This window comes from Dipodomys ordii, unplaced genomic scaffold (assembly GCF_000151885.1).
Source record: "Dipodomys ordii isolate 6190 unplaced genomic scaffold, Dord_2.0 Scaffold10, whole genome shotgun sequence".
NCBI lineage: Eukaryota > Metazoa > Chordata > Mammalia > Rodentia > Heteromyidae > Dipodomys > Dipodomys ordii.
Genome location: NW_012267226.1, coordinates 13,737,826 through 13,753,493, shown reverse-complemented (window position 1 = coordinate 13,753,493; position 15,668 = coordinate 13,737,826). Strand labels below are relative to the sequence as shown.

The 15,668-nt window shown below is 44.2% G+C and overlaps 1 protein-coding gene across 1 annotated transcript in view; it reads left to right on the top strand.

Moving 5' to 3' along the window:
* Slc35f2 (solute carrier family 35, member F2) overlaps positions 1-14,678 on the top strand; it is a 35,942-nt gene extending 21,264 nt beyond the window's left edge. Inside the window, exons 2-8 of the mRNA XM_013009882.1 lie at positions 2,416-2,591; positions 3,714-3,841; positions 7,385-7,544; positions 9,098-9,254; positions 10,702-10,754; positions 12,496-12,650; positions 13,663-14,678. Coding sequence (XP_012865336.1) covers positions 2,416-2,591; positions 3,714-3,841; positions 7,385-7,544; positions 9,098-9,254; positions 10,702-10,754; positions 12,496-12,650; positions 13,663-13,851 — 1,018 coding nt within the window. The 3' untranslated portion in view covers positions 13,852-14,678. The remainder of the gene's footprint in view (positions 1-2,415; positions 2,592-3,713; positions 3,842-7,384; positions 7,545-9,097; positions 9,255-10,701; positions 10,755-12,495; positions 12,651-13,662) is intronic.
* The last annotated feature ends 990 nt before the right edge of the window (positions 14,679-15,668 follow it).

Genomic DNA, 15,668 nt, shown 5'->3' with positions numbered 1-15,668 from the left:
CACAGTGCCACTTCCGGCTTTTTCTGTGTATGTGGTACTGAGGAATGGAACCCAGGGCTTCATGCATGCAAGGCAAGCGCTCTACCACTAAGCCACCTTCCCAGTCTCCTTTTCTGTATTCAGTCCTCATCCCCTCTGCCAGCTGCCTTTCTCTCTCTCTCTCCCCATCTCCCATTATAGATGAGATCATCATGATTTGAAGCCAAGTTAAGTGCATTCCTGTTATTTTAAATCTTACTCCACTGTGCCTCTCCTTTTTTTCTTTTTTCTTTTTCTTTTAGGAGAGATTTACATTTTATAGTTGGAGGACAGCTCTTGCTAAATTGTTCTACTATTTTGGAACGCAACCAGGGTTGAATGCTTCCACACTTGGGAGTCTCACTCCAGGTTTATAAAGGCTTTCAAGCCTGTGACAAGATGTGAAAAAATAATCTGGATTTGGTTGGGTTATCGGTGTTTACTCCCTTGGTCTCTCCTTCCCTCCCTTCTCCCCCATCTCTCTCCCTCCCTCCCCCCTCCTCCCCCATCTCTCTCTCTCTCTCTCTCTCCCCTAGTTTTGTAAATAGCTCCCCGGTTTACACATACATTGCTGTTGGCTGAGCTCAGGACCTTGTGATAGTTAGGCAGGCATTCACAGATTGATTGATTGATTGATTTCTGCAAGTCCTGGTGCTTGAACTCAGGGCCTGGGCTCTGTTCCTGAGCCTGTATGTGCTCAAGGCTAGCGCTCTACCACTTGAGCTACAGTGCCACATCCAGCTTTTTCTGCTTATGTGGTGCTGAGGAATCAAACCCAGGGCTTCAGGCATGCTAGGCAAGCACTCTACCACTGAGCCACATTATTAGCCACTGCAGAGTTTATAAGATTGGGAATCTGAGCAGTGCTTGGCTCTGTCCTTCTCTTCCATCTCGCACAAGGCTGCTTTAAGGTGTCAGCTGGGGCTGGAGTCTCATTTGAAGACTGCTCTGGCATAGGACCCGCTTGCAAGCTCTGTGGTTCTAACGTGCAGGAAACATTGAAAATCACCACTTCTAGCAGGGCAGTGGAGGAAATCCTGTTCTTACAGAGAACGAAGTGATGTAAAAATGTTCATCAAATAAGGAGAAATTAAAATACTTGTGTGTGTGTGGGCTGGGAAGGTGGCTCAGTGGTAGAGTGCTTGCCTCACATGCATGAGGCCCTGGGTTCGATTCCTCAGTACTACATAAGCTGAAAAAGCTGGAAGTGGCACTGTGGCTCAAGTGGTAGAGTGCTCACCTTGAGCTGAAGAGCTGAGGGACAGTGCCCAGGCCCAGAGTTCAGGCCCCACAGCCGACAAAAAAAATAAATAAATAAAATAAAAATAAAATACTTGTGTGTGTATATGTGTATATGTGTGTATGTGTGTATATGTGTGTGTGCGTGTGTGTGTGTCTGGGTGTGCATGTGTGTATGTGTGTGTGTGTGTGTGTGTGTGTGCTGGTCCTTGGGCTTGAGCTCAGGGCCTGGGCACTGTTCTTGAGCTTTTTTGCTCAAGGCTAGCACTCTACCACTTGAGCCACAATCAGCTCCACTTCCCCATTTTCTGGGTAGTTAATTGGAGATGAGTCTCTTGGGGCCAGGGGCTGGTGACTCAAGCCTATAATACTAGCTACTCAGGAGGCTGAGATCTGAGGATTGCAGTTTGAAGCCAGCCTGGGAAGAAAAGTCTGTGAAGGAAAATCTCTAATAAACTATTCAGCCGGGCACTGGTGGCTCACGCCTGTAATCCTAGCTACTCAGGAGGCTGAGATCTGAGGATCTCGGTTCAAAGCCAGCCCGGGCAGGAGAGACCGTGAGACTCCTATCTCCAATAAACCACCAGAAAACCGGAAGTGGCACTGTAGCTCAAGTGGTAGAGCGCTCAACTTGAGCTGAAGAGCTGAGGGACAGCGCCCAGGCCAAGAGTTCAAGCCCCACGGCCGACCAAAAAAAAGAACTATTCAGAAAAAGCCAGAAGTGTTTACTGGGGCTCAAGAGGTAGAGCCTTGAGCAAAAGAAGCTCAGGGACAGCACCCAGGCCCTGAGTTCAGGCTGCTAGAGTCAGCTTTCTTGTTTGGGCTGGCTTTGAACTACTTTTAAAGAAAATGCTACACATACCAATAGAAGTATTACATAGATAACTAAGCAAAACAGATGGTTAATGAAAAGGAAGAATGTGTCTTCCAGGGAATGTGGGGTGGGGGTATCAGAAATATAACAAATGTCTTCTCTCAAATATCCCATAATTTAATTTTTGTGCCCATGAAGGAAGCAATATAATGAACTAAAGAACCATTTGGAATAATTGGCATTTCCCTTTGCACGTAGTGCAAAAGGTGTATGTGTGTGTGTGTGTGTGTGTGTGTGTGTGTGTGACAGGTATAGTTGACTTGATTTCTTCCCTTGTTTTCTAGGAACATTTTGAAAACCATTGTTCTGGGTCAACTGCTGTCATTATGCATATGTGGGACGGCCATCACGAGCCAGTACTTGGCAGAAAAGTACAAGGTGAACACCCCCATGCTCCAGAGCTTTATCAACTATTGCCTCCTGCTTCTGGTTTATACAGTGATGCTGGCATTCAACTCAGGTATGTCCAGCGAGAGAGGGACTTCCTCGCCGGGAGCATGGGGAGCAGCTCCCCAACAAATCCTAGACATTTGTTTATTACTTTCTTATTTACCTGGGCATGGGAGCCACTTGTGCCTGGCTAACTTAGGTTTAATATTAGGAAACGTAAACAACAATAACAACAACAATACCAACTCATGTCTGCTAAGATAATGAAGGAATTTGGGTTCTGAGTAACAGAAATGAGGACTGACCAATTTAAAATACACAATAAGGGGGCTGGGAAGGTGGCTCAGTGGTAGAGCGCTCGCCTTGTATGCCTGAGGCCCTGGGTTCGATTCCTCAGCACCACATAAGCAAAAAGAAAAAAGCCGGAAGTGGTGCTGTGGCTCCAGTGGTAGAGCGCTAGCCTTGAGCTGAAGAGCTGAGGGACAGTGCCCAGGCCCAGAGTTCAGGCCCCATGACTGGACCCTAAAAAATAAAAATAAAATACACAATAAATAAATGATAAATGATACAGGACTAGGCATTCACACACAGTGAAACAAAAGAATACTGTTAGGGGAGGAACTCAAATGCACAATGCCTCTGAACATTTCAAATAGTATTTATAGAAATGAATTCTAGGAAATGGAAGCAAGGTTGTTTTTTTGCCCCCTGCTGTTTGTTTTTGTTTTGTTTTTTTGTTTTTGTTGGTCGTGGGACTTGAACTCCTGGGCCTGGGCCTGGGCCTGTCCCTCAGCTCTTCAGCTCAAGGCGAGCGCTCTACCACTTGAGCCACAGCGCCACGTCCTCCCCCTGCTGTTGTTGGTAGAGATGACATTTTTTTCCCCCTTGGTTCATTTATCTGTCGTTTGGGGAGATAAGGAGAATCCCAGAAATGGAGGGACAGTGGGAAGGGGAAAACTGGCAGAGAGTGAAGGGAAGAGTGACGTGGCCCAAAAAGAAATGTATCCATTATCTGACTTATGGAACAGTAATCCCTCTCTACATCATCTTAATAATAACCATAAAAAATTGAAATATTAAAATAAAAAGAGCAATATACAATAAAAGGCTTGCATGGACTTTCCGGTCTTCAAATGAACAGGCATTGTATCCTTTTTTTCTAATATTTAATGCGGACTCTTTCTTTCAATAGGCAGCGATAATCTTCTAGATATTCTGAAAAGAAAATGGTGGAAGTACATCTTGCTGGGATTAGCGGATGTGGAGGCAAATTACCTGATTGTCAGGGCGTACCAGTACACCACGCTCACCAGTGTCCAGGTAGGACGGGCCTTTGAACAGCACCAACAGAAGAGAACGCACACACATATGGGCTAACTCACTGGTACTGAAAATACATTTCCTTGAAGAAAACCTAAATGCAGGTAGATGATAGCTGTTTTCAGAGGACATATGTTCCCATGAATCATGTTTCCAGAAATTAGTGAAAAATGTATACCAATTAATCACTTCTCAAAGCTGCTAACGCTATAGTGATGAAAATGGTTTCTACTAAAATAAGTGTAAATATTTAGTTGGCACTTGGTGTTGTGATTTTTTTGTTGTTTGTTTATTTTGGTATATATATATGTGTGTGTGCTTTCCTAGGGCTTGAATTTAGGGCCTTGTATTCTTGCTGGACTTTTTGCACTTACTGTTGGTGCTCTACCATTTCAGCCACTTCTCCAAGTCTCACTTTTTGCTAGGTAATTGGAGATAAGAGTCTTTGGGATTTGTTGGCCTGAGTTGGCATTGATCTGTGATCCTCAGATCTCAGCCTCCTGAGTAGCTACCATTACAGGTGTGAGCCACTGGTGCCCAGCTTAAATTCTTCCCTTTTTTAACATTAACATTGTGCTAATTGTGCTGAGCCTTATGGTCAGAAAACTTCTTGGAGTTTGACTGGAACGGGTTAATCATTTGAGAACAGGAAATGATTTGTTGTCACTAGCCATCACTAACACTCAATTTCATAAAAATAAAAGCTGAGAGTTAACATTAATCACAAGTAAGTGTGCTTTCAGCAAGGTGTCAATTTGTTTAAAAAAAGTCATTTTCTATCCTGGTAATTTTACACATATTTTAATTACTTGATCACAATTTTTAGAAACTTTGATAACTGACTAAGGGTGGTAAAAAGTTTTGGATTGGTGTTAGGTCTAAGCACAGTTAAGCAAAACACGGTTGCAATTTTAAGTTCATGCCTGGTTCTATCAAAACTATTTATTTCATCCTAGCTTCTCAGGGGAATATAAAAAAGAAACCATTTTATTGTCAAAAGTTAGGTACTAGTCAAGTGTGATAGAGCATGCCTGTAGTCTCAGCTACTTAGGAGATAGAGGCAAGAGGATGATGAGTAAAGGAGGAAGGTAAAGGGTAAAGGGAGGAAGACCTGTCTCAAAGATTGACTGAAAATAGCAGCAGAGATACTTGCTACTGGAATTAAGCTGATTTTTTTTCCCACTTGAGTATATCTCTTCTTTTGCTAATCTCCTAATGTGGAAGTGTGGATTCAATGGTCTTGGAACCTTGTTCTTAAGATGCCTTCCAGGATTCTGTCACTGCAGATGGTCATGTGGCAGATCATGAGAAGTTTGTCATGTGGACACTGGTACCCATGGCCTGGGTTTCTGGTGTGTGTGTGTGTGTGTGTGTGTGTGTGTGTGTGTGGTACTGGAGTTTGCATACAGGTCATTCGCTTGCTAAACTGTGGTGTTCTCACTTCAGCCACACTTTCAATCCTGCTTTTTTTTTTTTTTTTTTCTTTCCTGGTTATTTTGGAGATGGAGTGTAGTAAACTGTTGGATGGCCTCCAACTTCAGTCCTCCAGATCTCAGCCTCCTGAGGAGCTAGGATTACAAGTGTGAACCACTGACACCCAACTGTGGCTCAAGTTTCTGCTGTCTTTGCTCATCCTCACTCCTCCCAATGGGCCTGTTCCTTTTTGCTTACTCAGCTGGATTTTTCTGCAATTGCTTGAAGCTCCCTCTATTCTCTCTCTCTCTTTCTCTGCCAGTCCCGGGGTTTGAACTCTGGGCCTGGGCACTGTCCCTGAGCTCCTTTTTGCTCAAGGCTAGTGTGCTACTGCTTGAGCCAGAGCACCATTTCTAGCTTTTTCTGTGATTAATTGGAGATAAGAGTCTCACAGACTTTCCTGCCCAGACTGGCTTTGAACTATGATCCTCATATTTCAACCTCCTGAGTAGCTAGGATTACAGGCATGAGCCACTGGCAACCAGCTGCTCCCTCCATTCTTTTTTTTTTTGGTCGGTCGTGGGGCTTGAACTCTGGGCCTGGGCGCTGTCCCTCAGCTTTTCAGCTCAAGGTTAGCACTCTACCACTTGAGCTACAGCACCACTTCCGGTTTTCTGGTGGTTTATTGGAGATAATAGTTTCACAGATTTTTCCTGCCCAGGCTGGCTTTGAACCACGATCCTCAGATCTCAGCCTCCTGAGTAACTAGGATTACAGGCTTGAGCCACCGGCGCCTGGCTCCCTCCATTCTTTAAGGCCTGATTTAGTCTTACTTTCTCTTCCACATGTTATTTAGTCTAAATAAATAATTTTTATACCACTCCTCTCTGACTTTCATCCCTAGGGTCTTCCTTAGTACCTTCTTAACCGCCCCCCCCCCTTGGGGCCGGTCGTGGGGCCTGAACTCTGGGCCTGAGTACTGTCCCTCAGCTCTTCAGCTCAAAGCTAGCGCTCTACCACTTGAGCACCACTTCCGGCCTTTTTGGTTATGTGATGCTAAGGAATCAGACCCAGGGCTTCATGCATGCAAGGCAAGCACTCTACCACTGAGCCACCTTCCTAGCCTAGTACCTTCTTTACTATTGCTGTACAGTACATTTTTTTTTTTTTTGGTATCAGTCCAAGGGTTTGAAGTCAGAGACAAAGGGCTGTCCCTGAGCTTTCCTTTGCTCTACCACTTGAGCTACAGCTCCATTTTCAGCTTTTTGCTGGTTAACTGTAGCTGTCTCAAGGACTACACTGCTCAGGCTGACTTCAAATCCCGAGCCTCAAATTTCAACCTCCTGAGTAGCGAAGATGACAAGTTGTAAGCCACCAGCACTCAGTGATGTGGCCAGTGATTTTGTATTCCCCATCACTTTGACATCCTTAATCCCTCTGCCTTTCAGATGGGCAGTGTCAGGAGTGGAGCAAGTTGCTCTCTGGGCCTAGGGTCAGTAGTGATGGAGGAGTAGGGAATGATGAAGAGCAAGAAGACCAATGTCTCCCCTTGTGGTGGTGCGTGGCGGGGAGTTGTGCACTTCTTGGGAACACAGTGTCTATTTGCGCTCACTGGAACCTATAACACGTTACTCAGTGTCAATTAAATGTTTGAATTTGTGATTATTTGATCCATTCCTGTCTAGCCCTGAGGACAGAGCTTGAGTCTGCATCCTCGGCTCTCTTACATGGTCTCTCAATAAATATTTGTTGCCTGCGTAATGGATGCATGCTGCAAGGGAAATTTGCCTCCTAGATTTAGGGATAAACACCGAGGCCTTGGTGAAGAATTTTTGGGTTCCGCAATTTGACCCCACTTTCCCACTTTCAAGTTTATGCTTTTGGGTAACTTGTTCCTCTTCTTCGTGCCTCTGCTTTCTCATGTATAAAATGGGGTTATAATTTCAAAAATAAAGTCCTAATTTTAAAAAATGGGGTTATAATTCCAATCTCACGGAGTTGTGAGAATTGTGTAAGTTAACCCACATAAAGCACTTAGTATCCTGGACAATAACGTCCTCTTAGTGCTTAATTACTTAATCTCTAGGTAGTGAGCAATGTTTGAAGCTGCTTGCTTTTCCTTCCTTGTAGCTGTTGGATTGCTTTGGGATTCCTGTGTTGATGGCCCTCTCGTGGTTTATTCTACGCGCAAGATACAGAGTGATCCACTTCATCGCTGTGTTTGTCTGTCTGCTAGGTGTGGGAACCATGGTTGGGGCAGACATATTAGCAGGGAGAGATGATAATTCAGGTAAGGCTGTGTTTACTCATCACAGAAGAGTTGTGCAAAGTAGAGTCGAAGGTCTCAGAGTGGTGACGGAGACACTGCAGTTCAACATCTGGCGTTGTAATTATTTATTTCATTTGTTTATCATTAATTTGTGAATTATTTATCTTATCTGTGATTATTTGTGTTATTCCGTTATTTAATTACGTTACAATTTTTATTTCCAGATGCTGGTATTTTGTAACCACTTCTTCAAGATGGTCTTTATATTCCAAGTGGCCTGCAATCTTTTCCTTTTCCTTTGTTTTATCATGCTAAATTGCTTCATTTTTGTCTTGTCAGACAGCAGTTTCTTGGTTTAATTTTGAAACAGGTTCTCATTATAGAGTCCAGGCTGGCCTTAAATTTATGATCTTCTTTTTTTTGTTGTTTTTTGGGTCCGGTGGTGGGGCCTGTATTCTGGGCCTGGGAGCTGTCCCTCAGCTCTTCAGCTCAAGGCTAGCGCTCTACCACTGGAGCCACAGCACCACTTCTGGCTTTTTTCTTTTTGCTTATGTGGTGCTGAGGAATTGAACCCAGGGCCTCAGGCATGCAAGTCAAGTACTCTACCACTGAGCCACCTTCCCAGCCCAAATTTATGATCTTCTTAATTGTTACCCATCCCCAGTGCTGAGATTACAGACCTGCTGTGCCTTACCTGGTGAATTTCCCCCCCCCCCCCCCCCCCGAGTCCTGGGATTTGAACTCTGGGCCTGGGCTCTGACTCTGATCCTAAATTTCTTTTGCTCAAGGCTAGTGCTCTACCACTTGAGCCACAGTGCCACTTCCAGCTTTTTCTGAGTAGTTTACTGAAGATAAGAGTTTCATGGATTTTCCTGCCCTGGGCTGGCTTTGAACTACAATCCTCAAATCTGAGCCTTCAGTGTAGCTTGGATTATAGGCATGAGCCACTAGCCCCCAGCTGAATATTTGTTTTAATGGAAAAGGATAGTTGGTGTTCACTGGTAATCTCTTACATGCCATTCTGTAGATGAGAACATTGGGTAGACTTTGTGTCAAAGGCTGATAATTGGTAATATAAAATCTAGACATGGTCTGAGTTCACTCAATTTACAAGTGCCTTCAGTGTCTTCTTGGATCAAGAGAAAATTGCTGTGCTCACCAAACAACCTTTTCTATACTTCTCAATTATTTCCCTTTATTTTGTGTGCCAGTCTTGGGGCTTGAACTCGGGGCTGGGGTGCTCTCCATGAGCTTTCTTTGCTCAAGGCTAGCGCTCTACTACTTGAGCCAGAGCTCTACTTCTGAAGTTTAGCGGTAGTTAACTGGAGATAAAAGTCACATGGCTTTCTTGCCTGGGCTGGTTTTGAACCGTGGTCCTCAGATCCCAGCCTCCTGAGCAGCTAGGATTGTCCTGTCCTAGAATCACATAGACCACCATTTCCCACTCAGTTTAGTTACCTGAGAAGTCAAAACATGAAAAACTACAGCAGCATGGTGCTAGACCATGAGAAGAATAAGAGAGTTTATACTTCCCATTCACCATGTATTTCTTTTTGTGCCTCACGTCCCCGCAGGGAGTGATGTCCTGATTGGGGATATACTGGTTCTGCTTGGAGCTTCCCTGTATGCGGTTTCTAACGTGTGTGAAGAATACATCGTGAAAAAGCTGAGCAGACAGGAGTTTTTAGGAATGGTGGGCTTGTTCGGCACCATCATCAGCGGCATACAGCTGTAAGAGGCGACATCATTCTTAAAACCACGAGTTAAATACATCATAGTCGATTACTAACTACTAACTAGTACTGATTAGTCTTGACTTGCATTTGAAACCAGTAATAAGAGAAGAAATACCAAAAATGATGTCTTTTTTTTTTTTTTTGCCATTACTGGGGCTTGAACTCAGGGTCTCAAGCTCTCTTACTTACCTTTTTTTGCTCACAGCTGGGGCTCTATCACTTAAACTACACCTCTATTTCAAGCTTTTTTTTTTTTTTTTGTCTTTTTTCTTTCTTTTTTTTTTTGCTGGTCCTGGGGCTTGAACTCAGGGCCTGGACACTATCCCTGAGCTTCTTTTTGCTTACTGATAGTGTTCTACCACTTGAGCCTCAGCGCCACTTCTGGCTTTTTCTGAGTAGTTTATTGGAGATAGGAGTCTCACAGATATTCCTGCCTGGGCTGGCTTTGAACTGTAATCCTCAGATCTTAGACTCCTGAATAGCTAGGATCACAGGTGTGAGCCACCAGTGCCCAACTTTTTAGGCTTTTTTTTTTTCTAGTTAATTGGAGAAAAGAATGTTTGGGACTTGTCTCCCAGGGCTGACTGAACTGAGATTCTCAGATTTCAGCCTCTTGGGTATCTTAAGATTATAGGTCTGAGAAACCAGCACTGGGCAAAGGATGTCTTATTTTCTTACATGAGTGGGAGGCTTGGGCCTGCTGATAGCAATGTAGTAAAAGTACTCCCAGTCAGAACTTTTTCCTCTTTCAGTTATTTCTGGGAAATATTAACACATTAACTTCATAAATTTATTCAAGGGAAAACGTTATTTTAGGTTTTTGTCCTAAACCTGAGCACTGTGGAAGAAAGAATACTTAAAAGAATCAGGCATCCATCCATCCATGTATCCATCTGTTCATCCATTCATTTATTTTCCCAGACAGAATTTCAATATGTAGGCCAAGGTATCCTTGAATTTGGTGACCCTCCTGCCTCTGCCTGGCGAGTGCTGGGATTATAGGCGTGTACCACCACACCCATCTTCTTTATCATTTTTTGGTAAAGGGTAGCTTTATTCTAAGAAATTTTCAAAGGTCAACATAATTTATTTATTTATTTATTTTTATTTTTTGTGGGTCGTGGGGCTTGAACTCTGGGCCTGGGCACTGTTCCTCAGCTCTTCAGCTCAAGGTTAACACTCTACCTCTTGAACCACAGCACCACTTCCAGTTTTCTGGTGGTTTATTGGAGATAAGAGTCTCACGGACTTTTCTGCTCAGACTGGCTTTGAACCAAGATCCGCAGATCTCAGCTTCCTGAGTAGCTAGGATTACAGGCGAGAGCCACTGGTGCCTGGCCTAACATAATTTCTTACCTTAGTAGAAGTATAGCAACTAAACTACTGATAAAATAGAAAAAAATCTGTGTGTTGATCTTTGTTACCTCTTGTTTCAATCTTAGATTGATCGTGGAATATAAAGATATTGCCAGCATAAAATGGGACTGGAAAATTGGTATGTAATTCAATGATGATTGTTTTAAGTTAGAATTCTTTTTTTTTTTTTTAATTGTCAGTCATGGGGTTTAAACTAGGGGCCTCGGCGCTGTCCCTGGAATTCTTTTGCTCCAGGCTAGTGCTCTACCACTTAGAGCCATAGCACCATGTCCACTTGAACTTGGCCTGGGCACTGTCCTTTTTGCTCAAGACTAAGGCTCTAATACTTGATCCACCCTCCACTTCCAGCTTTTTGGTGGTTAATTAGAGATAAGAGTCCCACAGACATTCCTGCCTGGGCTTGGCTTTGAACTGTGATCCTCAGATCTCAGCCTCCTGAGTAGTCAGGATTATAGATGTGAGCCACCGGTGCTCAGTTCTTTCAGTCTTGTAACTAACAAAAATGCATGCCTAAATTGGGTGCTGAGGTACAGTGCCCAGGCCCAGAGTTCAAGCCCCATGACTGACAGAAAATGAAAATGAAAAAAAATGTGTCCCTAGAAACATTCTTCATTTTTATTAATATTCCTATAGCCTAGTAAAATCGCTTCAGTGATAGTTGTGTATGTTGACTTTTCTCTCTGACAAGTGGTAGATGAATGTCCATAAAAGTTATTTCTTGCCAGGCATTGTTGGCAATTACATCTGTTTCTTAAGGCCTTCAAATTTATGAAGATTGTCATCTGTTTGATGTGATTTGGGAAGCAATTAACTTGAAGCATCTGATGGTTTTATAATCACCTCCCGTTGGGCTGGGAAGGTGGCTCAGTGGTAGAGCGCTTGCCTTGCATGCTCAAGGCCCTGGGTTCGATTCCTCAGCACCACATAAGCCAAAAGAATAAAAAAGCCGGAAGTGGCACTGTGGCTCAAGTGGTAGAGCACTAGTCTTGAACTGAAGAGCTGAGGGACAGCACCCAGGCCCAGAGTTCAGGCCCCACGACCAGACCCCCCCCCAAAAAAAAAATCACCTCCCGTTGCTTCTCCTCTGATATTCCTGAGCCTCTGCAGAAATAAAGCAGAAGATGTTAGGAAAGATTCAAACTTTACTTCATGATGGGCAAAAAGAAGTGACATAGCACATACATGTCACTGAAGATTGTATGCCACGCTTGAATAATTTAATAACCTACACTGCCAGAATATGTGAAAATACGTGTCTTTGTATGCATATATGAATTGAGCATGAGATGAAATGAAAATGGCTTCAAGATAGATTTATTACCCTTGCCGTCAGCACTGTGCTAAAGAAGATGGTTACATTGTGCTCTCTTGTAACATTTAGTAAGGTGGACAAAATACGATGGATTTAATATCTGTCTTTGATGTCCTAAAAATACTTTATACCGAATCCAGTCACTCAAATCATATCCAACCAACTAAACAAATAAGAGGTCAAGCACAGATGACAAGCGATGTTTCTTGACAGGTGACATTAATTCGGTTCTATTGCCCTTTAATCTCAGGTATCACTCAGCCTTAAAAGGGAGGATTACCTGGGGGTCATAAGAGCTGAAGACAGTCCCACCGTAGGAAGGATTTTATGGCCCAAATCTTCTAACACCCTTTTAGATCTTCACAACCTGTGATCTTACTCCCCAAGCTTTTTCCAGAGAGCTTTGGAGTCTCATTGGCAATGCTGATCGCTAGGGAGGGGGCGGGTTGGTGATACGGCAGCTGAGTCTTGGCTCCTCTTTCCCCATTTGTCTTCTGATTTCTTCCAATCATATTAGCTATTTTATTATTATTCTTTTTCCCTGCAGCCCTGCTATTTGTGGCCTTCGCCCTCTGTATGTTTTGCCTGTACAGCTTCATGCCACTGGTGATTCAAGTCACGAGTGCCACTTCTGTCAACCTGGGCATCCTCACGGCTGACCTCTACAGTCTCTTCTTTGGACTCTTTCTATTTAACTATAAGGTAAGAAGATAGGTTGTGTTCAAGTAAGAATACATGCTTGGTGTAAAACTTTTCAAAGCCTTGGTATGTTGTGTAGGACAGGAACCAGCCGTTATCTTTACAATTTTGCTGGCTAACGTATTCCTGAGCTAACACGGAAGGGCCATTTACAGCTTATTGGCATGATTAAAAAAAAAATGTCAAAGGCAAGCAGACAGGTGGTCTTGATAGGCCCATTATTATTGCTGCTGCTGCTGCTGTTGTTGTTTTCTATGAGAATGGTCAAGGGCTACAATATCAGGCTGAAGGTAGGAAATTGCTCCCTGGTACTGAGGCTGAATTTTGCATTAGGAGCTGGCCATTCTCATTCTGCAAGTAGGCAAGTGGTATTCATTGTCTGCACTCACATATGTATATATTTCTGTGTGTATATGTGTGTATCCATATCTATGTGTGTATATGTATATATATACACATATATATATATATATATATATATTAACTGTCATATTACCTTTCTCAACTTTTGCTTTTTGTGTGGTGCCATTGCTGGGTCTTGAACTCCAACTCCTCAGATCTCAGCCTCTTAAGTAGTTAGGATTATAGGTATGAACTACTAGTGTTCAGCTTTGTCATTGTCTTCTTTTTTGTGCTGGTCTTGGGGCTTGAACTCAGTTCCTCGACTCTGTCCCTGAGCTTCTTTTGCCTAAGGCTAATGCTCTACCACTTGAGTCACAGTGCCACTTCCAGTTTTCTAGTGGTTAATTAGAGATAAGGGTCTCATAGATTTTCTTGCCCTGGCTGGCTTTAAACCATGATCTTCAGATCTCAGCCTCCTGGGTAGCTAGGATGACAGGTGTGAGCCACTAGCGCCTAGCAGCTTTGTCATTGACTTTTGAGACTGGGTCTCACTACATAATCCAGACTGGCATTCAAGTCTTCAACCTCCTGCCTCCACCTCAGCTGGCCAAAGCTAGGGGTCAGAGACATATGCAAGGAAGGACATTCACCACCTGTTCTTCTCTTGTTCCAGTTTTCTGGACTCTACATCCTGTCGTTTACCGTGATCATGGTGGGCTTTGTCCTGTACTGCTCCGCCCCGACACGCACGGCAGAGCCCGCGGAAAGTAGCGTGCCTCCGGTCACCGTCATCGGCATCGACAACCTGGGGCTGAAGCTTGAGGAGAGCGGGCTCCCAGACACCCACTCTGCAGTCTTGTAGCTGGAGATGACAGTGTACTCCCTGCGCACCCCCCACCCCCCAGAACACACAGTGTCCTCCACCAGGGGACACGACCAGGTTCACAGCAACCACTTCCACAGCACTGGATAGCGGGCATCCACTGGAAGGAACTTTGAACAATGTAGCCAAAGTAGAAATGCCAGACTAGAGCAGAACCCCTCCAAGGTGAGGGTTGTGTTTCTCCGTGATCATGACCAGTTCCACTTTGTGCCAGAGACAAGGTTGCCAGTCCTACCCAGGGCTCTGAGAGGCCTCCTGGGAGAAAGTAGCCAACAGTGGACTGAGCCCTGGGTCAGGAACAGGAACCTGGGTCTGGGTGGGTTTCCTTTGCTGGAATCTTTGGGGGTTTTGTCCTGCTGGGGCAGTCAGTGTCCATAGACCCGATAGCTGATGGGCACAGGTGGGGTCTAGTCACTGATTGCATATGGCGGACACATGGACCAGTGGGCAGTTCTGAGAGTCTTAAGGTGAGTGCTGGAGAAGCATATTCATTTCACATTTAAGACTTTGGTCCTGGGGTCAATCGTGCCTTTGTCCAGCACCGCTGAGCTTCCAGAGGAAGACAGAGAGGGATCATCAGGGCAAAACGGTGGGAAGTAAAATAGAAAAGGTTTGTCTGTGCCATTCCTGGGAGGAGTTGGGGGCTGGGGGTTCGGGACCTGGCCCAACTGGAGCTAAAGGGGAGCGGAGTAATCTAGGAACCCTCTCCCAATTGTGTTCAGTGCCTCTGTCATCATTGTTGCTGCTACCTCTTTTCTCCTTCCTCCTCTTCTTCCTCCTCCTTTTCCCACCACTTCTTTTTTCTTCTCTTTCCCCCATCCTTTTCCACCATTTTTCTCTTCCTCCTTTTCTTCTTCTTCATCTTCTTTTCTTCTTCCTCCTCTTCCTCCTTCTCATTCTTCCTCCTACTTACTTTCTTCTTCCTCCTCTTCCCCTCCACTTCTCCCCTTCTTCCTCCTTTTCTCCCTCCACTTCTTCTCTTCTCCCTGCTTTCTCCTCCTCCTCTTTTCCCTCCATCCCCTCTTCCTTTTTCCTTCTCTTCTCTTCCTCCTTTCCTTCCTCTCCTTTTTGCTTTGTCTTCCTTCTTTTCATCTTCCTCCGCCTTCTCTTTCTCTTCTTCTTTTCTTCTTCCTCCTCTTCCTCTTTCATTCTGCTCTTCTTTTTTCCTCCTCTTTCCCCCTCCTACTCCTCCCTCATCATTCCCCTCCTCCATCTCCCCCTGCCCCTCACCAGCCACTTTCATTCCTTCACTTCAAGTTACAGAGAACGCTGCATTCCAACTCCATTGAGCTCTACACTACACACTGTGAGAGTTCTTGGACCAGAGCAAAGATGCAGACACTGTTCTTTTAAAAAACAGTTTTTTCATGATTTGCAGGAATGCTTCCTGTGAATCTCATCTTGTTCCCTTGCAGCCCAGAAAGCGAAATATTCCTTCCAATTGTCACAGCAAGGAGAACACTTTGTTTCTATAAACTGCTAAGAAAGGCCATGAACATGAAGACACAAATGAATGATATCTCTGAGAAGAGTAACACTCCCCTACACCCTCCCCTCCCCCGGCTCCAGGCCTTGGAAGCCCCTGATTGTTAAGAAAGGATACTATATTAGTTTGTAACAAATCTATGCAATGCTGTGAGATTTATTGACATTCTGCAATACAGAGTGGTAGCTTATACTTGTAGCAGGTGTCAGAGGATCAACATATTGGGCGCCATTCTTAGAAAACTCCATGTAAACTTTGGGGGGGGGGAAGAAATTTGGAGGAAGTATTCATATTATTAAAGCAATTTGAA